This window comes from Nyctibius grandis, chromosome 9, assembly GCF_013368605.1.
Source record: "Nyctibius grandis isolate bNycGra1 chromosome 9, bNycGra1.pri, whole genome shotgun sequence".
NCBI lineage: Eukaryota > Metazoa > Chordata > Aves > Nyctibiiformes > Nyctibiidae > Nyctibius > Nyctibius grandis.
Window position 1 is genome coordinate 27,814,491 of NC_090666.1, and position 22,879 is coordinate 27,837,369.

General features: G+C 46.8%; 1 protein-coding gene across 1 annotated transcript in view; it reads left to right on the forward strand.

Annotated features, from left to right (window-relative positions):
- COL6A3 (collagen type VI alpha 3 chain) overlaps positions 1–22,879 on the forward strand; it is a 64,467-nt gene that overhangs the window by 39,746 nt on the left and 1,842 nt on the right. Inside the window, exons 18-44 of the mRNA XM_068407472.1 lie at positions 697–723; positions 841–885; positions 991–1,044; positions 1,227–1,289; positions 1,695–1,760; positions 2,450–2,503; positions 3,154–3,189; positions 3,695–3,757; positions 4,077–4,139; positions 4,862–4,924; positions 5,610–5,672; positions 6,478–6,528; positions 7,066–7,101; positions 7,207–7,269; positions 7,420–7,482; positions 8,145–8,177; positions 8,281–8,317; positions 8,425–8,436; positions 8,599–9,092; positions 9,716–9,815; positions 10,328–11,026; positions 12,279–12,387; positions 13,126–13,421; positions 14,706–14,966; positions 16,518–16,592; positions 18,704–18,883; positions 18,996–19,049. Of these exons, the coding sequence (XP_068263573.1) occupies positions 697–723; positions 841–885; positions 991–1,044; positions 1,227–1,289; positions 1,695–1,760; positions 2,450–2,503; positions 3,154–3,189; positions 3,695–3,757; positions 4,077–4,139; positions 4,862–4,924; positions 5,610–5,672; positions 6,478–6,528; positions 7,066–7,101; positions 7,207–7,269; positions 7,420–7,482; positions 8,145–8,177; positions 8,281–8,317; positions 8,425–8,436; positions 8,599–9,092; positions 9,716–9,815; positions 10,328–11,026; positions 12,279–12,387; positions 13,126–13,421; positions 14,706–14,966; positions 16,518–16,592; positions 18,704–18,883; positions 18,996–19,049 (3,160 nt within the window). The remainder of the gene's footprint in view (positions 1–696; positions 724–840; positions 886–990; positions 1,045–1,226; positions 1,290–1,694; positions 1,761–2,449; positions 2,504–3,153; positions 3,190–3,694; positions 3,758–4,076; positions 4,140–4,861; positions 4,925–5,609; positions 5,673–6,477; positions 6,529–7,065; positions 7,102–7,206; positions 7,270–7,419; positions 7,483–8,144; positions 8,178–8,280; positions 8,318–8,424; positions 8,437–8,598; positions 9,093–9,715; positions 9,816–10,327; positions 11,027–12,278; positions 12,388–13,125; positions 13,422–14,705; positions 14,967–16,517; positions 16,593–18,703; positions 18,884–18,995; positions 19,050–22,879) is intronic.

Genomic DNA, 22,879 nt, shown 5'->3' on the forward strand with positions numbered 1-22,879 from the left:
AAGAGATGGATTTGTTCTTAACACCAAGAAGTGGCGTGTGCGTGTCTTGGCCCAGGGCTGGGAAGGAGAGTGGATGGAAATCTGCTGATGGGGAGGAAGGAGAAAAGTAAGCCATGGCTGCTGCTTTAAAGAGGAACCTTGAGCAAATGGTTCAGGACAGCAGCCATGCCACAAACCAGAAAAGGTGGTGAAACATATAATATTTATGGTAAATATTCAGCAATAATAAGGAGATGTTTCCTACATTTGCTGTGACCACAGGATCCTCTGGCAGGGAGGAGAGAAGTGCATGAACCAAGCCCATTAGTTGCAGCTGAGATACTGAGTCTCTAAAACGCTGTCCAGCCTTGGACAAAGGCACTGAGACTGGATCTGGATTCATGTAAAAAGGGGTGCAGGGAGAAAAGAAAGTCGGTGGAGAAGGAGTTGTGGCTAAGGAGTAAGCTATTTTATTGGATCAGCTGGCTAAACCCCATGATGCACATATTTTACCTTGGCATGATTGTTGAGGAGGCAGCTGAAGAAGATTGGCATAAGAGAAATAAGGGACAGTTGAACCCTGGCACAGCAAGCCCTGGCTGTCCTGCCCCAGTCCTGGCTCTGAGTCTGCCATGAAGCACAGCCCCACTTCCCCACTGCTTCCCACGGCAATGAACTGGGCAAAAGCAGAGTAACTCCCTTTTCTGATCTCTTTAGGGTTCTCGGGGATTCCCAGGAGAGAAGGTATGGAGCTATTTTGTCATGCCACGGTGGTGAGCATGAGTATATGGACGCATGGATATCCCCTTCCCCGTTTCCCTTTCCCTCAGTGAGCATTTGCCCCTCGCCTCTCTTCTGCAGGGTGAACTGGGAGAAATGGGTCTGGATGGCATTGATGGAGAAGAGGTCAGTCATTTTAATTGCTTTACTCTTTATAATGAGATGCTTCAGTGAAGCACCTAAGAAGCGCCTTGAAAGCCGCAAATATTCTAAAATATTTTTCTTTTTTAGGGAGACAAGGGTTTGCCTGGCTCCTCTGGAGAGAAGGGATACTCTGGCAGGAGGGTAGGCTTTTATCACATTTACGATGGGGCTAAATGATAGTAAAAAGGTGGATTTGAGCCAGGGGAGGGTGGAAAGCCACCACGCTCCCCTCAGGGCTGAGGACCTGGGCAGAGGTGCACGGCAGCATGGATGCTTTCAGCAGGCAAGGGCAGCTCTTGCTAACTCTCCATCTCTTCCCACAGGGCGATAAGGGAGTTAAAGGCGAACGAGGAGAACGAGGTGACCGTGGGCTCCGTGGAGACCCGGTAAATATTGTTAAGGCATATTCTTGATTTTCCAGCCAATTTCCACCAGGTCTGGGGGTCATCAGCAAGCATGCACCCAGGGTTATTAAATGCCACTTGACAGTGGCAGGTCCAGCGACAGAGCAAGGACTCGTAGATGACATGTGGGTAACACATGCCTCTTGATACCAACCTGTCAATCACTGTTTCACTATATTAAAATTCCCCTTCCTCCTCCTCTTCAGTATTATTATTTCTCAGTTCAAAAGCTGTGTCTGTCTGAAAACACCAATAATACTTCATCTAATTCAGTCAAAAAAGAAAAAAAAAGAAAAGAAATGTTGGTTCTGAGATATAGCAGAGCAGTTTATGATGTCTGACTTTCATGTCTCACACAGATGTTTCTCATTGCTTTATTGCTTTCAGGGAGATTCAGGAGCTGATAATACTCAACGGGGAACCAGAGGCCAAAAGGGTGAAATTGGACCAATGGTAAAGTTTCTTTGTTTTCTTTTGTTGTTCTTTGGTTCTTACAATAAGATGGGACAGAGAAAGTAAGAAAAAACGATGCTGCCAAAAAGGTGCAAGTTTCTTAAACTCATCATGTCTTGTCAGATGGAGTATTTTTCCACTAGAAAATGTTGTTTGCTTGCAACCAAAACTTTCTCTGTGAAGATATCAGTTTAGATGTTTTGTGTAAAAAGTGCTTTTTTAATTATTATTATTATTTTACAATGCCTTTTGGGATATTGTCACTGAAAACAACTTTGTACTTGGAAATTAACTTCATATGTTCTTGCGGGTCATATACCAAAGCAGAGAACTCTTTAGACGATACCAAATCTGAACATCCTGAGTCACCTGCAACCTTTAGAAAGTAAAACCACCACGTGCTCCTTGGAAAATTTCAAAACCCATTTATTTTCATATCAGCTCAGAATAAAAATGTGTCTTAAAATGTCAGAAGGCATTTCCCAAAGAATGGGAACGTCAGCTTGTGCTAGCTCAGAAACTTGATGGAAAGTCTCCGTGAGTAGTTAGAAGGATTTCCACCAATGCGGGAATATCAAGTAACTTGTGTGAGAGCACAAAAAGACCCTTTTTTTTTTTTGATAATTGAACCTATTTTCCTAGTGCTTGCTCATCTCGGGGCTCTCACTTGAGTTTCACTTTTCCCTTAGGGAGAGCCAGGACCGGTGGGGCTGGATGGCCAAGACGGCGGAGTCGGGAGGAAGGTGAGCTGGCAGACCCGCAGTCAGCAGGGGCTGAGCTTAGACTGACGATAACTTTTTCCCTCCTGCCTTCCCATGTATTTTGTTTCACAAGCATCAGGAGTTCAAGCTAAAACAAAATAAAAAAGAAAAAAAACCTCAAAAGGAAAATGCCTGGTGGTTTGCTGGCTTGTATAGACTTAAAGGCCTAATCCTGAATTTATTCCCATGCAAACGACTCAGTGCTCAGATCAGTGGAGCTACACCTGATTTACTCGGCCACATGCATCTGCATTTGGCTGCCGGTTTTTAAAAGGCAAAACCCAAACTGGAGCTGGTGTAGCTGGGACATCTGGGGATGTGTTCCCTGCTGCTCTGCTGTCACCTGTCCCTCTGGGCACGTGGCCCAAGGGCTGCGGCACACTCCTGCATGCGTGAGGGAGAAATTTCCTATATGGTGGAGGGTTGGGGGATGCGAGGGAGGAGAAAACATGCCAAAGTTCGATTTAGGAGAGCTGGCTGTGTGGATTTCTCTCTCGCTCTCTCCCCAGTAGTTTAATCTATTCAAACATAACTTTGGACTAAGAGAAGCAATGATACATGGATCTAAAAGCAATAGAGAAATGTGTGCTTACGTACTTGCATAATAAGTCTCATCGTTTTCTCATTCGCAGGGTATGACAGGACGAAGGGGACCGATAGGAGTTAAAGTAAGTGGTGATGGACAAAACCTGGCATTCCTGCCGCGCTGCTGGCCAGGCAGCCACAGCACCCAGAGGGATGTGCCAAGAGAAGAGACGTGGGCTTTGCTCTCTGCCTACTCTCTCCTTCAAATTTCCCTCCTCCGTCGCAGGCTCATCTCCCTGTAAGCTCCTTGCTGGACTCAGTGCAAAACCAGCCACCCACATGCCTGGGGCTGCCCATCCTCTGCAGCATTCCCTGCTCAGATGCTTCCTCTCCACATGCTGCTGAAGCAGCATAACAGGCCAAAGCATAAAGGAGATTGATGCCTGTTGATTGCAGGAGGCAAATTACCCCACCAGTTCTATGCTCATTCTCTGCTATAACCATATTCTGCAATAAAATAACTGTTTTTCCCCACTCTTTATGCAGCTGTGAAGCAGTTTCCCATGCCCTGAGATGTCCTTTCCCTCCCCATGGTATTCACCACGTGCCCCCCATGTTAACCTGCGTTGTCCTGTTTTGCACTTCAAGGGTACCAAGGGCACACTCGGTCAAGCGGGGCCAGCAGGAGAACAAGGCATGAGAGGGCCACAGGTCAGTGAGCTCACAGGCCTGAGAAGGCAAAATAAATGTCTTCTTTTGTGATGCTGTTGCGTTATTTCATCACAACTGCTCCCTCAAAGAGGCTCAGCAGCGAGGACTGTCGGGACTTGGTTATTTGTGGGTGTGCTGTGGCCTGGTTGTCCTGCCCCGGGACATCAAGCCTGCCATTGCATTCACACCACCCAAGGTGTGACCTGTTTGAAAACCATCTCTCGGGCGCTGTAGCTTTTCTTCCCCTCGTGATATCATGTAGCACTGATGTGTTTCTGCCTGTGTGCTTTGACACAGTCTCCCTTTTCTCCCCACACAGGGTCCGCCTGGCCAGGTCGGCACACCAGGCATAAGAGGAGAGCAGGGCATTCCTGGACCCAGGGTAAACCCTTCTGCTGCTTCTCAGCCATTGACCCAACTGTGCTCAGCAAGAACATCTCGCTGAGCTAACAAGATGTGGCCAATGTGTCTTCCCATTTCCCTCTCTAGGGCTCTGTGTTTCACTCCCTTATAACACACTCTTCCAGTACAATCCTTCTCTCAACTTATGCTAAAGATTTCTTGATCAAGAGTTACAAAAGAGAAAGAGTTAAAAGCAATGAAAAAGGGGTTAGGACTTCAATGTTTGGCCCATCATATTTTGTGAAGTTTCAAAATTAAAGAAGATCCCTTAGTGACTGGCAGGGCATCCTCCATGATGTTTCAGTCTCTGAGGCCAGAGCATGACCATCTCATATGCTTGCTGGGGGCCCCCCATGCATTTATTTCTCCCTCCTGCTGCATACCCCAGCAAGACTTGTGGCCATAAAGCCAGACACTTCTTGCATTTCCTCATCCTGAGCATGACTTTGTCCCTTTTATTTACACTTTTCCCAGGGGGTTTCTCTGGGGACAATATATGTTGCTGCTGATATTTGAATTCAGCTGACCTGGTCCTTCAGCTCTTCCCAGCTGTGAATTAGACTTCTGAATTTCCTAAGGTGCTTTGAGAGGCACCAGCCCTAGTAGTTAATACATTATTTCTATGGTCACCCAATCCTCTAGTTTCTGTCACACAGTTTTATTGACACATTGCCAACATGCCGCTCCCTGTTTCTGTTCCAGGCTGGTGGTGGACCACCAGGAACCCCAGGAGAGCGGGGCAGGATTGGTCCCCTGGGACTAAAGGTATGTCTTCACAAGCATGGGGCATCAGCAACTAAAACAGCAATGAAAAGCTTCTGGATAGGAGTGATCTTACAAAAATACTGGAGATTAACATCTTGGAGCAAAATTAGCTCATCTTCACTGGATTGCACAGTGTGGAGTAGAGCAAGGTCTGTGCTCTGGTTGTTTCATTAGGCTCCCATTTCATTGAACAGAGAGGCAAAAGTAATTGAGTAACTGAGATTCCCAAGTAATTTTCCAGGGGAGATTCTCAGTTGATGCCCACATGGGAAGGTGGTTGTGCTGGATCTCTCCAGACCCTCCATATGGTTTCACTTCTCCAGATTCACACACACAGTTTCATTTTCACGGCTCCTCCATTGTCCGTTTACACTGACAAAATCCCCAGGGCTTGGGAGCTTTTATTTTTGCAGTGCTTATAAAAAGCAAACACCAATAGTACCATCCTTTGGTGGGAGATGGCTGGTCTCCCATGTCCCATTGCCCAGCTTTCTTAAAACCACTAAATGTCTCACTAAAGACCAAGCACTTTTGTAGTGCTGGCCATGTAGGTCCAGACATGGCTTTCTGCTGCAAGGACAACCGCAGTCTGGTCTATGCAAAGAAACCAGTGCTGATGGGGTGGGAAAGGCTCAGAGTTGCCTGGAGTTTCAGCACATGCTTTAACAGATGCTCCTGTTTTCAGGGTGAGCCTGGAAACCCTGGACCTAAAGGGCCAAATGGACAGCAGGGCCCACGAGGAGAGATGGTAAGTGTGGCCACGCACTCACACCTTTAAAGATACTGGGCTGAGCCCTCTCCTGTGGCATATGGACCACAGCCCTTCACAGCAGAGAGTTTAGCTTATGGACATTGCATTCTCCATAGTACGATATGAGAGAGGAAAATCAGCCTTATGTCTTTCTGTGGCATGAGCATAGTTGGTAATGGTAGTCCCTTTGAGGAGATGAATTATATTCACTTGAAAAGTGCCTTGTAACATCTCAGAGATGAGTCTGCAGGGCAGAGGCTGTCCAGAGGATTATTAGCAAGGTACTGTGCAGGGAACAGGCATCCTGTATGGAGTTACTTGCCCTTGTCCTGGCTCGTTGCATGAGGCATGGGTAGACACCCCAGTTAAAAGTAACCTATAAAGATGATGTATAGACTAACCAAGCCCTTTCTTGGGGCCTGATTCTCATTACTCTGTATAGTGAGGGGCCAACTGAGGAAAAATGGCTTGTGCAGAGTAAGGGCGGACAAGATTGGGTCAGATACAAAAGTACACCCCTAGCGTTGGCTGACCTGGGGAGTTTCTTCCTAACCTGCTTCCCATTCCTGACTTCCATCTGGATTTTACACATTGTATGCATATGCTAAGCAGGTTTTAATTCAGGTTTGTAGTTTTGGCACCACCTTTTTGTGCTATTTTCCTGGCAATAATTTCATCTATAGAAGGATTTGTCAAGGGCGTGTGGCATCAGTGGATTCTTTCAACTGATGTCATTGGATCTGCGAAGTTTAAGCTATTCACATGTAACTGCATATTAATGACCTTGGCTTTCTGATTTTAGGGTGATGATGGACGAGATGGAATTGGTGGCCCAGGTCCTAAAGGCAGAAAGGTAGGTGTATGTTCAGCATGGACATCTACCAACATGAGTTACCAAGGACAAGGAAGTATCCAAGGTCTCCGATGCAGATGGGCAAGGGAAGAGACTGGGTGAAGTCGGAGAGGCTTCATACAGGGACAGAAATCAGGCCTATGTGTACCCTGGTGAGAAAATCAGGCAAGACTCTTCAGACCTTTCCCCTCTGCCTTTGTCTTGATTTTGCCTATGTAAATCAGCTTCTCCGAGGAGAAGACATAATGTTTTCGTACCTTTTAGCCAGAAAGCCCCATGAATGTCTGTGGTACAATATGCCAGCATCTCTGACAGTTCCTCTACAGTTGAAATTAGCCTTAGGGAGCAATCAGACCTTAAAAAGAGTAGACGTTTGCTTTTTGTTAACCTTATGTGGAACAAAATTGCAAAATGAATTTGCAGTCCCTCTCTCTTTTTTCTCCATCATTTAATTCCTTAAGTTGCTACAGATCTGCATGCAGAATCAGGTTCATTTTCTAAAACCCAATACTCAAATAAACCCTTATGTTTTTTCAGGGAGAACGTGGCTTCATAGGCTACCCAGGACCCAAGGTACGGTGCAGCCCATGAGCTATGCATTCATTTTCCAAGCAATGTAGCTGTTACCTATGGTCCTGTGCAGATTTAGAGCTACTGTTTGTGTTTTTCCTCAACCAGGGTGGACCTGGTGACCGTGGTGGTGCTGGAGGCCCCGGTCCTAAAGGAAACAGAGGTCGCAGAGTAAGTTGGACCATGACACAATTTTTCCCCTCTGCATGACTGGCCTGAAAGCTGTGTTCATCTTTTCTCCTTAAGAAAGGACTCCCATGCTCCTGGGAGTCCTCCTGCAGATGTTCATGGAGAGGATTTATTTGCTCTCTCTCTCTATAGGGAAATGCAGGAGATCCCGGGACACCTGGTCAAAAAGGGGAGGTTGGATACCCTGGACCATCTGTAAGTGTTCACTGCATTGCCGATGGAGCCTCTGGCTTCCCCCTTGGAGAGAGTCCTGATTGCCTCTCTGAGAAATGTGGTGGTCCCTATTAGTGACAGGGGCTGAAAGATATGCCCACCTCCATCTCCTGCTAATTTCAAGTTGGGCAAATTCCTCTTTATTTATCTCAGATGTGACTCTCTAAATTCCTAACTAGCTGTTTATCATTGATAAATATTCACCCGTGCTCAAACCGCAATGCACAACAGAAGGAAAAAGTCAAGAGACAGGTTCTTATCAGGCACTAGGATTTCCCCATGGCAATATGCCACTTAAAGCTCCTTCTAGGAAGTTCTCAGCTCTTTATCATTTATCACTCCACACAGGATATGGTCCATGACCAAATCTGACTGTCACAGAGCTCCCTAGAAAGGCCAAGATGACTTGGCTTGCTTTGCACATGAACCTAGAGCATCATAAATATCCCTTTTGGGTTCACCCTCAGCTAGGTTTACTTCTCACAGGGTAAAACATTTCCCCCTCTTGCTGGAAATACAGCTGAAAACAGGCACATTTCCCCTTACCTTTTGTACGACCCGTGGTTAAATAAACATTCCAGCTAGGTTCATGGGGCACCCTGATAATACACATTGTACTCAATTTTACTTTGTTTTTTAAACAGGGACTTAAAGGTGATAAAGGAGAATCCAGAGATGTAAGTGTGACATAATTTATCTCTTGTTTTGAAATAATCTCATTGGCTGTGTCACTTATCTCTTTTTTTTTTTCCCTTTCTCCCTTCTTTTTATTTTCTAAAGCAATGTGCACTTGTGCGGAACATCAAAGACAAATGCCGTGAGTACATCAGTTCTTTGCTAATTCCCTGCCACTACCCTTGTACGTCCATCATGTTACACGAATGGCACTGACCAAGCTGCTTTTCTCCCCCATCTTTTCCACAGCTTGCTGCTATGGTAAGTCACCTTCAGTCCTTTAAACCCCAGTGTGACCGTGTGCCAGAATTGTTTCTCCCCCCGTGTATGTAGTATGAATGATTTACCCCTGCTGAGGACTTGGTCCTTGCATGTTGACAGCTATTTCAGGCACTATTTGTTCCCAATGCGTGTTTCCGGCAGGTCCCAAGGAGTGCCCTGTCTTCCCAACTGAGCTGGCCTTCGCTATTGACACCTCCTCAGGCGTCCAGAGGGATGTATTCAATAGGATGAAGCAAACTGTGCTCAGAGTGGTCAACAACTTAACCATTGCTGAAAGCAACTGTCCTCGAGGTGCCCGGGTGGCCCTGGTCACCTACAATAATGAGGTCACCACAGAGATCCGCTTTGCTGATGCCAGGAAGAAATCGAGCCTCCTCCAGCAGATCCAAAACTTCCAGGCGACCCTGACCACAAAGCCACGCAGCCTGGAGACCGCCATGTCCTTTGTGGCCAGGAATACCTTCAAGCGTGCCCGAAGCGGCTTCCTTATGAGGAAGGTGGCTGTCTTTTTCAGCAACGGGGACACAAGAGCCTCCCCGCAGCTCAATGACGCTGTGCTGAAACTCTACGATGCTGGGGTCATGCCCGTGTTCCTCACCAGCAGGCAGGACCCAGTTCTCATCAGAGCTCTGGAGGTTGGGGACATTCACCTTTTTGTTCCTTTTCTGCTCATGATCTTAGTCTGGTTTGCCAGGGAGATTAATGGCAGTGGCTCCTACAGGTGATGGTTGGCTCCCACAGACCTTTCAAGTGCTGAGAAAGCATTGCTGGCCAAACTCATCCAGCATGTCTATTAGGAGAGACATCCAAAACATGACACATGCTGTGGAGCGCTAGTGAGGTTATGATGAGTCATTTGTTTCCCAGATCATGGCCCCATGGTGCCAGGTGTGGTATGAAACAGAAGAAAAGACAGTCCCCATAGCAAGAAAGGTCTTATTGACACAGAAAGACAAAAGGTAGAAGTACCATTGGCAGAGAGAGAGTGGAAGTACAGAGATTTAAGCAACAGAAAAGCTCCAGATGAGCACACTGAGCACTGGTTCAAGTGCTTGACCCTTCTCTTGGAGTTTATGTCTCTAAACTAGTCCCACTAACTGATGTTGGGGGCATTAGGCTCCTCCGAAGGGGATCCACCAAAAGCAGCATGCTGAGTAGAGAATCCCTTAGAGTTGTGGATTGCCCTCCCCTACTTTGAGCTGAAAATAACAGAAGGCAGCATTACCAACACCATGTTTTTCTGTTTGCATCTCACCAGATCAACAACACAGCAGTTGGACATGCAATTGTTCTTCCAACCAGCGGCAGTCAGCTGAATGAAACTATCCAGAGGCTCTTGACTTGTCACATTTGTCTGGGTAAAGCATCCAATTTCTCTAGACAGTGCCAAACCCTTCCGGTCGTGCAGCAGTTGGTTGTCAGTGGTGCAGAAGGGAAGCCCAGTTAGGAGTCAGCCCTTCTGCTGCTGAAGACAAGGGATTCATATTTCTAGGCTGAGCAGAAAACATTGGCATTGTGAATGAGGCTCGCTGTTTAGCATGGGCGTTCTCCACTTTGTAACAAAAAGCTCCTTTTTTGGCCGGTTCCCATTTTTACAGCCCAAATACTGATAGCTAAGTGCTCTAAAATATGGCCTTCTGCCATTTATGACAGAGTGCTTGAGGGATCCCTTTGGACGAAGGAGCGTGTAGAAATACTAAATGCATAACTAAATGTGTTTTGGGATGAAATTACTTTGATATCAACTAACGGACCAGTGAATGTTCATGGCTTGATAGTAGTATTTCATATGACACAAGAGATTTTTACAGTGACAAGGGAGGGTCACCTTCAGTTCCTCCAGGTGAAACCTACTGTATTTCTTCCCTAGATGTGTGTGACCCTGATCCCGCCTGTGGTTTTGGTAGTCAGAGACCTGTATTCAGAGACAGAAGGGCAGCCCCAACAGATGTAGACACTGACATCGCCTTCATCATGGACAGCTCAGAGTCCACCACCCCTCTGCAGTTCAGTGAGATGAAGAAGTATATTTCCCACCTCATAAGTAACCTGGAAATCAGCTCTGAGCCAAAAGTATCTCAGCACCATGCAAGAGTGGCAGTTCTCCAGCAAGCTCCTTATGAATATGAAACCAACTCAAGCTTCCCGCCAGTAAAAACTGAGTTTTCACTAACTGATTATGGATCCAAAGAGAAGATCATTAATTACCTTCACAACCAAATGACCCAGCTGCATGGCACAAGGGCTATAGGAAGTGCAATTGAACACACAAGGGCTCATATTTTTGAAAGTGCACCAAACCCTCGGGATCTAAAAGTCATAGTTCTGATGATGACCGGAAAAGTGAATAAACAAGAACTTGAGTACCTGCAGAAGGTTGTTATCAATGCAAAATGCAAAGGGTACTTCTTTGTTGTCTTGGGCATTGGCAGGAAGGTGAATGCCAAGAATATCTACAGCCTAGCTAGCGAGCCAAATGATGTGTTCTTCAAATTGGTCGATAAACCAGGAGAGCTTCATGAAGAGCCCTTACTACGCTTTGGGAGACTGCTGCCATCTTTTATCAGAAGTAAGTATAACATCCTGCTGCTAAAGTATTATGAAAGGGGCAACGTGTGACCACAGAGGGGTTAATCTGCCAGGTTTGATCTACCTGCCCTTTGGTTGGATGAGCTGTAGCCTGACCACCTCTTTGGGAAGTGGGGCCCACTGAAGTGTTAGTCTCTTTTTATATGTTCTGTACTGTTTGGTCTGTTTTGTTGCTGCTCATATGTCTGCCTAGTTGAATATGTCTTGGTTTTGTTCACTTTGGCCTCCCCAGCCCATCCCATGCAGTCTCTTGGTCTGCCAAGAAGAGTCCATACTTCTGTCTGGTTTGACTTGGTCTCCTTGGGCTCACCTGTGGGATCTGACCTAATCCTGCCTGGCTTGCCGGTCATGTCTGCAACATGTCCCATAGGGTCTGGTCCTGCTGGGGTTCTTGACCCTCTGCAGCCTGCTAGCACTCCCCTTGAGCTCCCTGAACACCCAGCAAATCTTTCTTCCCATCATCAGCACGAACATCACGTCTAGCAGGCATTTGGATGGCTCAGGTTGAGATCTGGAGTTGCTATATGAAGATTTAAGGACCAGATGAACAGGATTCTTTGCTCAGGGATAAATAATGCTGCTGTGTTTGGGACCTGCAGATTGTGCCTTGAAAATGTGCATGTCAGCTTAGCTAGAGACCCCAGGCCGGATCTCTAGCTACAGCCAGCTGCCAGAGATCCTAAACAGACCTGGCCAGCAAGGACAAGAAATGGGCCTTTTCTAGGAAAGCTAGTTTTATCGAAAACTCCTGAAAATCACTCTACTGGGCTACTAAACCACTGCTTCAGGAATGCCTTGCACTAAATAGGAAGCAAACATGAGCGCATCTTTCCCTGGAAATAAATGTTTAGGTTTTCTCAGTTCGCTTTTTCCATTTACTGCTTACAGGGGTCCTGAAAACTTCTAACTCTTGAAAAAATGTTAACTGTGTGGTTGGAAGTGCCTTGTTATAAGAAAGCTGTTTACATGTGACAGACTAAGACATACAGCCCTCTGATATTTTCTAGTTACTGCTTTCATGTTTGTAAATTGGAATAACAAATCCCCCAGCCCAGGATGCTGCAGTAAACTCACCAAACGTCAAGAGATAGTCCATAGCTTTTATCAGAACAAGCAAGAAGAGAAGAGGGTTTTTTTTTTTTTAATCAAGAAGAAATATATGTAATGTGTGGTTGGTAGGTAACCACCATCCTCAACACCGGAGTTTAATGCCAGGCTCTCTCTGTCTCTAGGTGACTTTGCTTTCTACCTGTCTCCAGAGCTAAGGAAACAGTGTGAGGGGTTCCAAAGTGATCAGCAAGCCAAGAGCCAGAGCCCCAGGCACACTGGGCACAAAGCCATGTAAGTGGTGGTTTGTCTGCAAGAGAACAAACTTTGCTAACAGCCTGTCTAGAGCAGAAGCCTTCACTTCCCCGTCCCTGTTTGGAAAAACAAAGAAAAAGCAACTTCAACGCTAACAATTAGGTTTATCAGCATTTTACTAGTTCCTTTAGTGCTGTGTCAAAAGAGAAACAGATATATCTACTAGAGAAGGCTAGACACATACATATATGATTTTAAATTTGGGTTAAATTTCATATTTATATATGTATAAAGAATATGAAGGAGGTATATGCTGCTGTCATCATGCAGGTCAGGAATTCCAGAAATTACTATTAATTTGGGGTTTTCCACTCAACAAACTATTTTCAGAGGCTGAGCTGCCCTGGACTATCTGATACTCAGGATCCATCATAGAATATATCCTAATATTTTCCAAACAGAAGTGAAAGCTTGTGTCACCAAGACTCACTATCGGTGGCACAGAGCTGTCCTGGATTTAGAAGGTCGAGCCCCTTGAAATCAGGCATGCTACAGATCTGTCTACTGAATTCACTCTTACGTCTGTAAAGCTGGTGTATAGGCAGACTTGTGCCCCAAGTGATAGGCACTTTTCACTGCTTGGCTGTGGGCACTTCTAAAGCTGACAAAGACTGTTGACCTCAGGGGGGTTCTTGCCAATGGTTTCTATGTCAACTCCTCTCCACTTCCAAACTTAGGAAGAAAAAAAAGCCATATCAACTGCTTTTGCTTTGACAGGTACGTGACACCCAATGTGACCACAAGCCGAACCCTCAGTGCCAGCACCACGGTCAGTGTGAGCATCAAGCCTGTTGCGAGCACCAACACCCGTGCCAGAACCACCACTGCCAGAACCACCACTGCCAGCACCACGGCCCAGACCAGAGCCACGGACCAGACCACAGCCAGCACCGTGGTCCAGGGGAATGCCACCGTGCAGAGCGCAGCAAGCACCGCCGCTCACACCAAAGCCACCGGCCGCACCACCGCCAGCACCACAGCCACCGCGGCAGGTGGCAGAAGAAGACAAGGTGGTACGTGAAAGGCTCTCCCCACGCGAGCAGTACCTCTCGCTTGTCTGTAGCACAGTGGGTTGTGGCTTTTCTTCCTCTCCGAGAGGATTATTCCTCTGGGAAATGTCACTAAGTGGCCAATTTTTGCTCTTGCAGAACCAAGTTTTTAAGTGTGCAACTGGAAATTTGCATTTGGGTGGTTGAGGCTTTGTCAACTTGTGTTGAGAAATTTGTGCAAAACCGGGTTAAGGGGCAGGCTGCCTCTAGGCAAAACACAAGCAGGACATCTAAACATGGGACAATCCATCACCTGCAGCCTAGCCCAGCAGTACAGCGACAGAGCTCTTCTCTTTCTAGGGTGGCCCATTTGCTTTCTATGTTTTCCTTGTAGCAATACCCCTTGGCTGAGTTTTGCTGTTTATGGTGATTCATAGAATGGGGGGGTTTGAATTCTCTGTCGGCTAATATAAATAGTTAGTTCATCACTGGATCAGTGTGGAGATCTCTCTAGGAATGCTAAAGCTCTTTCATGTGAGCCCAGTTCATGTAAAGGGTCTTTCCCATGTGTTTTTGCAAGGGGGTGCAGGCAGCTCTACACTAGCTGAACAAGTAATGAAGAACATGTGTCAAAGCCCAGGGACGCTTAACCAGTCAATGAATGCATGTCTCTGTGTAAATAACAAATAAAAAGCCATAAATAAAAGCAATCAGCTTTTGCAAGGTCAATGCTTTCATCAGCTTGCAGGGAACAAACATTTTTGGGTGTTTCTTGTTCCGCTGTTGCTTCCAAGCAGCATTTATAAAAGTCTCATCCAATGCTCTGCCATAGCAGGAAAGCCTTTCGCTAATAGCTTCTTTGATCTGTCCAAAGTCATGTTGGATCTTAAGCAGGCTTTGCTTGAAGGTCTACAGCAGTTCAGTGAATCCATTGCACCCAAGAGAAGGATCTGACTGGACACGTTTATGGTTGTTGGGGAAGTTGTGCTAAGAATCATATTTCAGGCTGTGTAAATATAATTTAAAAAATTGCTTTGATTTGCTTGACTGCAGCAGATTACTGGAAAATAAATAAATCACTTGGTAAATCACCTAGGCTGTGAAAAAAAAAAGCCTCCCTGGAGTGTGCTGGGTTGGGCATCTGAGAAGGCAAAGTCACAGCCTAGTTTGCCCGTGCCACAACTAGCTGCAGCCAAATTCATATGCTGTGGACTGGAGAGGAGATCCTGCAACACTGAGACACTTCTTACTTGAGATCTTCCCTCTTCAAGTCCTGTCTTAGCGTTTCTTCTGCTTTTTGCATTGCAGCAAAGACCCACGACATCCAGATCACAGATGTCACCGAGAACAGTGCCAGGCTGCGCTGGGCCAGCCCCGAGCCACACAACACCTACGCTTTTGATATCACCATCACCTTAGCGCATGACCACTCTCTTGTGCAGAAGCAAAACCTGACTGGCACTGAGCACGTCATCCGAGGACTCAGAAGCGGACAGAAATACCTTGTTGTCGTTACCGGCTACCAGAAATCCCAACCCAAAGTAACCTATGCAGGGACATTCAGCACAAGTAAGTACATCTTGAGAAAAACACACAAACATTTATTTTTTCATAAAATGGACACAAAAAATGGAAAAAAAAAAACCATGTAAGGGACAGGTAATCAGTCAATACCAACGATCCCAGCCCTGGCAATGCTCACTTGTGTCACTGCATGTCTGGTATCCTCCAGTCCAGCAGCAGGACTCCACACACAGCAGAATGTGTTTCTTTGGCAAACACAAGTTGACACTTCACTGGTGTTAAATTGACACAGATTGTGGGAGAATTAAAGCCAGTCCCAGAGCGCGGGGCGGGGGGGTTGTCTTATTGTGCGTGCAGGAGGCTTTGCACAATGGGTCTTGGTGGGGTCCAGCCAGTATTGCTGTAATTAAGAGTCAAACTGTGTTAACACGGAGTAAATTCAGTCCAGACCGATTGCAAAATAAGCAAGAAAAGCTGCTTCTCCAATCGCCATTTCCATAGCCACCTATCTGCTTCACATACTATATTATCCAAAAAACCCACAAAGAAGAGATGAAATGGAGGATTTAGTCCTTTGGGGATCCAAACTCCATGTGTACAGATCACACATAAATGTCACCAAAACTTCTGGCATGGCCAAAAGTTGCTATGTAAGACACAGCTGTTGGTTTTTTTTTTATATATATAGTTTGGCATAGAGGTGACTTGGCTTGGTGGTGTGGAGAAGTTTGCACTGGTCCTGCCAGTGCTGCATTTGGCTTCTTCTGGCATTTCAGAGCCAATTTCAGTGCTCATGGAGAGCCGTTCCATTGGCTTCAGTGGGTTTGGATGAGGTCTGAAGGCTCTTACCTTCGAGAGCAATAAACATACCCACAAAAATGTTGAGAAAAGACATCAATGTGTAGAAGTAACACTTGGATGCGCTGAGCTGGAGCTCTTAATGCCCAGGATTTTCTGTACAGTAAATCTTAAATGCGAACAAACTGGGCAGGCAGTGGTGATGCTACCTATGCCCACAAACTGTGACCTGTACACTGGGTAGCACTGTCCCCTTTACCCACACCCACACCCTCCACCAGAGAAAAGCAAACCCAACCCTTCCTGTGGCTGCAGCCCCTTCCTGCCCTCCAGCCCCACGGAAAATGAGCCACGGGTTGCCCTGCACCATGATGCAATATGGTGCAGTCATGCAGGGCATGATGCAATATGAACCATGTTCTCCTTTCCATCACAAGGGATTTCTTCCCCTGATGACAGTCCTCAACAACTTAATTCCTATGCCTCTCCTCCATGAGGGTGTCCACGGATCACCCCCGAGGATGAGCCCGACTGCACAGCAGAGCTGCCGACCAGGGAGAGCAAGGCGAACCCGTCCCGGCGAGGCTGGGCGGTTGTGGATTACTCATCCTGTCAGCTGCCTCCAATAAACATTTCTGAAATGTATGTGCTAGGGTAAACAGATCCAGACCTGACTCCTGCGACTTGTGTGCGTCCCCTGCGCTGGAGCTGGGGCCAGTGAGTTTGTTTATGGCTGCACTGAGGGCGCTGCAGCAGATCCCCTTCCCCTTGGCTGACCTCGCTGTTTCTTCCCCCCAGAGACCCCGGCGCAGTCCAAGGTGTCCCTGGCCAACATGATGCTCAACACCGAGCCGCTGGAAGGGCCTGAGAGTGGTGAGCATGGGCAATGGGGGGAGTGCTGGGCTGGGGGGCTCTGCCAGGACCCCCACTGAGACCCTCGCCATTTGCACTGGTCTTCGCCTTGCCCACTTGTTTCTCAGAGCCCTGCTAGGACCAAAGGATCTGTGAGTCCTTTGCTTTGCAGAACCAACAGATCCTGATCTAGATGATATCCTTGGCCATGGGGGTCTGAACGCTGTATTGGGGTCTCTGCCCCATGCTGGATCCAGAGCCCCCTGAAGTCGCTGTGATCTTCATGAGGGCTTCAAACCAGGTGCTGTTTCCATTGTAAGGATGGGAGACGGGCCAGGGACCAAGCGCTGGCTGCTCTCCAGGGACAGGCTGTGCCCCATGGCCTCCCCAGCATGTGTAGATGGAGGTGTAGATGTAGAAGATCACCTGATGCTTGTTTGTTCCCTTGCTCCCGATAGGGGGCAAAGAATAGGTCATGGCTCTCAAGAAGGGCTTGACTGACAGCCAGAGATTGAAAGGCAGTTAGTGTCAAACATTTGCATAAATTTGGCTAATTTATTGTAGCCTCCCTCCAGTTTCACCCATCTGCCCATCCCCTGTTTCTCTGCCACCAGTGGCGTACACAGTAAACTGCTAAATGGGGAATCTGTCAGATCCTGCTCTGTTGTTAATCCTGTTAACCTGTGTTAATAACCCATTATCAATGGAGCTGCTGAGTCATCTCATTGCTTTTGTTGACATCAAGCTCATTGTATCGGCACTATCACATTCAATTGTACTGTAAGTGCCAGGCTGCAACCCTTCCTCCACGGGTCTGGAAGGGCTCTCAGCCTTCATAAAGCACCACCAGCTGTGGATCTGGCATCCAAAATTCATCCCTGAATCATCACACTCATGTTTTTCTTGAAGCATGTTGCTTGCACTCTGGCTCATTTTCTTCCTGAGGTGATTTGAGAGAATGGGGAGATGCTGCTGTACACGTGTTCAGCCAACAACAGTTGCAAAGCTGCTGTTGGGGTTTGGCTGCTCGCGTTGAGAGGGACGAGCGTGGACCTCATGCCTGGCTGGTGGCACCACCAGAGCTTGCTGCAACGGAGGGGCTGAGGGCTTGTGCTGGGACCATCTCATTTCTGCCCTGCTGCATGTCCCATCATCCCACGCTTCCCATGCGTTCCCACTCATTTGGCCCCTCTCCCTGGCACTGACATCCCCTCTGCCTTCACCTGGCTAGTCCCCACCAGGTGACACGCACGCCCATGGTTTTGTTTAACCCCTTGTGTGCCAGCCCTTTGGAAACAAGGTGTGTAGGTCTGCCTGAAGGAAAATGGATGTGCTGTGTGCTCGCTCTGCGCTCCAACGCAGACCTCAACCTCAGCTCCTCTTGCTGACTCCTCTTGCAGCAAACGTCTCTGCCCAAGGATTTATGGCAGTCGGCAATTTGGGGGAAACATTCTCTGAGGATACTAATCTGAAGTTTTTCAACAGGCTAAAGACATTAAACAGGGCAGGGGATTTGGGATGGGTTGTTTAGCTGAGTCTACTCTAGTTCTCTGTGCAATAGGAGAGACCCTTGCATAAATCTTCCAACAAACTTCAGTGGAAGCCCCAAATTCTGCCCTCCTGATAGAGGCAAAGCAGCTGCTAGCACAGATGGCCTATCTTTGCTAATAAAAACTCTGGGATTTGAACCTAAATTATCATTTCTGGGCAGAAAAGGAACATATGTTTAAATCGTCATCAAGCCTTAAAGTCTACCAGGTGTGGCATGCCTTTAGAGATAAAATAAACACACTTAAGGGTTAAAACTTACTGCCAAGACAAATCACTTTGAAAAATAGATGGGGGGAGTTGTGTGAGGGCCCTATCCTGCGTGCACCAGCGAGGAGTAAAGAGTTCCCACCATCTTGGTCCAGGGACTTGGGGCTTAGATGCATGACAAAATCAAGAGCAGGGAGAGGCAAGGTGGAGGCTGGGGAAGGTTTGCATTCAGCAAGAGAAACGACACAACAAGGAAATGCCACCAGTCCTGTACCAGACTTTTTTTTTTTCTTTTTTTTTCTTTTCAATCTCTTTGCTTTTTCAGCTTTTAACCCTTTCAGAGTTACTTAACCTTTGCACCTTTTGACATGCAGATTGGCCAGACCCTTGCTTGCTGGACTTTGACATGGGCATGCAGTGCAAGGACTATCAGATTGTGTGGTTCTTTGACTACAAAAACAAGATCTGCAGCCAGGGTTGGTATGGTGGCTGCGGTGGTAATGCCAATAGATTCGAGGCCGAAGCTGAGTGTATTAGCAAATGCTTAAAACCATGTAAGTACCACATGGGGATTAATCCTTTTGTATTTTATCATATTGTCAAATAATGTTTGGATCAGAGAGAAAACATTGTTTAAAATCTAAACCGACGCACTTTTTCCTCCAGCAGCAGCTGAGAAAACCATGCAGCAGCCACCCCTTGAGAAACGACTATCATCAGGTAACAACCCAAAAAAAAATAATAATCACAAACCAAAGCAAATCCATTATTTCACCTTGACCATTTCATAGCATGCACCCACGCTTGTCCAATACAAGATCACCAGTAGTATAGACTTGGTTTTCATTTGCTACTTGACATGACCATGCCCTACCATCTGCTTCGCATGAGCAAGTCACCTTGCATGCTTCTTGTCACACCAAGACACGTTGTGTTTGCATGACCTGAGTTTTGCAAACGTTTCACTGCCTGTAACCAAAACACTTGATGGTAAATTACTCTGCGGGGCTTGGGTCTTGCGTGCAGATGTTTTCCTTTTGCACCAAAAGATAAAAATCAAAGTTGAGGGAGGAGCCTACAGGAAAATGGCCATGACCTCCTCTCCTCAAGGGGTTTCTGAGATTAAGGGGTTGTGTTTGCAAACCTCTTCAAGACCTGTGAAGGAAGTAGAGACTTGCAATCACCTGTGTTGGTTCAGCAAGGGGTTGGGATGGGAACCTGACCCCAGCAAAGCCTTGCTACCATCGCAGCCTCCTGCTTTGAGTGGTATTTCAGGGCCCTTTGCAGAGATGGGAGGGAAACCTAGGTGTGAAGCAGGCTCTGGTTCCTAATGGCAGGGCTTTAATCCTCGTAAGGGCATGACAGGGTTTGAAAAGGCAAATTAAGGACCCCTCCCCACCCATTTGATTTTCTTAGGTGTATTTTATGCTCCTTAAATCAGACTCGGGAATTTTTGTGACTGGCAGTGGTGCAGCCCGAGTCCAGCTGTGGGTGCCCCTGCAGAAACATGCAGGCGAGCAAGGAGGTGGCCACCACCAGCCATGGAGATGCCTGGGGCAGCAGCTTCTTGCAAAAGGAGATTGCAAGGTGCTTCTGGCCTGCAAACGAGCATCATGGACAAAGATCCATTGGTTGCAGTTTGAGGACTTTTCAGCCAGAGGACTGCACAGCGTATGGCTTGTGCAGAAACCTGTAGCTGCAATCTAGAGCAGGATTTCATCCTCACAGAGCAGAGAAGCCTCCCTGATGTGTTTTTCTCCAGAAGGCGTGTGATTCTGCTAGTCCCATCCCATAGACCAGCCCCTTCTGATCATCGTCACATGCCTTGATGATGTTTCCAGCAACTGTTGTTCAGCCTAAAGGGATATTTCATGAACTTGGCGCCATTCTGCCCTGGGCAGATAGTCAAGAAAAGCAACCGAGGGGCCCTGGAGGGATGCTCACATCTCTGCCTGCCCTGCCAGGGTCCCCCCTGCTCTATTTACCACCTTCTCTCTATTCTCTTTTTGTTGTTTCCTGCAAAACCAGAGCTTGAATCCACCATGGAAAAAGAGACACAGGAATTCACGTGCAGCTCAGCTTTTCAAACACTGAGTGTGGGGTCAGGCTCTTGGTTCAGCTCGTGCCACGTACCGTAGCCAGGTGCAACACTGAGAAATGAGCTGGTCTCCCAAACCTTGGGGCTTTTTGGGTGCAAAAACATGCACCAGACCCACCTCCCAGTTGAAGTCTTTTAAATGCTGTGATAACCTTTAATTATTACAAAATAATTATATATTTTTTTTTACCATGACAAAATTAACTGTAAGTGCAACTGAGGAGCCCTGGCACATTTCCTCCACAGTGTGAATTAAAACCCTGGTTTATGGTGGCTGTCTCCATCTTTTGAACCTGCCAGAGCCAGCCACAGCTTAAAACACATTTTAGCTCCCTAGTTTTTGCTCCACATCAATTCTTTGAAATTTTTGGATAAGCTTTTTTTCATTTATTGTGTTTTGGGCTTGGGGTTTTTGGTAGCGGGGGGAGGTTTTGGTTAAAATATCATCCAGTGGTTCAGCCGGAGGAGTTAATAGATGGCGTTTGATGGTGCTGTGGGACTGGAGAGTGGCACAAGCCCACATGGCGTGAATACGAAGGCAGGCAAACTGAAGATTATAATTCAAGTGAATTTTCATCAGCTTTCCTGAAGCCAGATCTGCCTCTAAAGTAGTGGTTAAATTTCCCTGTGCATCTGCTGATCCTGAAGGCTGCTTCCACTCTCAAAGGGGATAAAGTGGGGGGGAAAGCTGGGCTGCCTGGACCCTGTGCCGCAGAGAAAAATGGTGTTATACCTCCCATCAGCTGAATGTTTTGACTATTGGTTGGATTCCCGCAGGGTTTGGGATAGAGTCATTCTTGTATTCATATCTGCTGGCTTTCAGTGTTTTGGAAGGCAGGGAAGAAGGGAGATGGACTTCGGAAAAAAAATCTGAATATAAAAAGGCAAAGGGGCTGCCAAAGGCATGGGAAAGCTTTCGGGTGTAGGAGTCCAAAAGCAAAGCTGAATTGGAAGGTCAATATTGATTTCAATTTCCAAGGAAAAACAGAGGTTAAAAAGAAATCCTGCTTCAAAAAGCTGCATTTAGAGCAGGACAGTGGGCAGGAGCATCCCTTCAGATATGTCTCCTCTCAGAAAAGACACATTCCCAGCACCTCCTATCTAAACTGTAAACCCACTGCTCAAACAAACCACCCCATCTCCGTCACGACCACAGCACGGACCACTTGAGTCCAACCCCTTTGACCACAGCGTTGTCCTGGCAGCGATCTGTTCATTTGCTCATGGCACAGAGGGACTCCCGCGCACAGAAGAGGAGGAAAAAATACAATTAAAATGAGTAGGCAGAGTGGGTTTAGACGTTTGGCAGGGTCTACCCAGAAGCATACCTGTGGCTGAGGTGCAAGGTCCGTGACACTGCTCTGGGCATTTCCATGTCCATCCCGGGAGCATCCTGCTCTCGCTGCAGCATTCCTGGGCTCTGGGCAGCTGCCAGCACCAGCCGCAATTTCCTTTAAAGTAAACCCGCTGCCAGGGCTTGCTTATTGCCTAGGGTCCATTGCCAGACCTACTTTCTAGCTGGGATTTCAGGGATAATCTTCTGCGGCCTTCTTCCTGTGAAAACTTTGGAAGGGTTTAGGATGCCTTTGCTTTCATCAGGCCCCAAAGAAACTTGCTGGCAAATGCACCTTTTTATATATTCACCCTATACCTGTATATTTTTTCCTATATTCATTCGTGGGTATGTTGGGGCTCTGTTTCTGGAAGGACAGAGACCTGGTAAGATCTCTCAGACCCTTGCAATTAGTGGCCGGTTGCTTTTTCTTATTGCTTGGGACAGGCAGAATCATAGCAAAGTGACTATAAAATTATTTGTTACCAGCATTGAGCTCTCGATCTCACAAAATCCTGCCTTCACAGGGTCACAGCTAGTTCAGGCACCTTTACTGTTACCAGAGAGCTATTTCTGGGGGCCCTGTGTGATTATAAGGGGCCTGAAGAAGGCTTGGGGCTGTTAACCACCATTTCAGACAAGTCCTTTGAGTAGCTTGATTTCGGACGCCTAGTTTACAAAAGGCATGATCCTAAGACAAGGTTATCAGAAGATAACTTCAAGATCTGAATTTCCTCAGCAGTCGTTGCTGGTGTACTCTGTATACATTGATTTAGCTTTGCTTTTGGGGGAAAAAAAAAAAGAAGGTAAATGACTTTTTTTCTCTTAATTAAAAAAGGGGTCCTGGTTGCAAATACCCCTCTAGTATGAGGAACTCCACCCTCTGCCTGTCTGACTCCTCCTCACCTCCATTCATATTTTGGTGCTGGCTGTTTTACTGATTTACTTGTTTGTTTGAGTGATTTACTTGTTTGACTTATGATTTTTACTCATGCCCAAGTGGCATGATAAATGGCAGCGATGAGCGTGATACCAGAGATTTTTGGGAACCTGCCTGACTCAGGGCTATGGTAACAAGGCTTCTCCAGACAAACCATGATGGTTGATGGTTACGCCGTG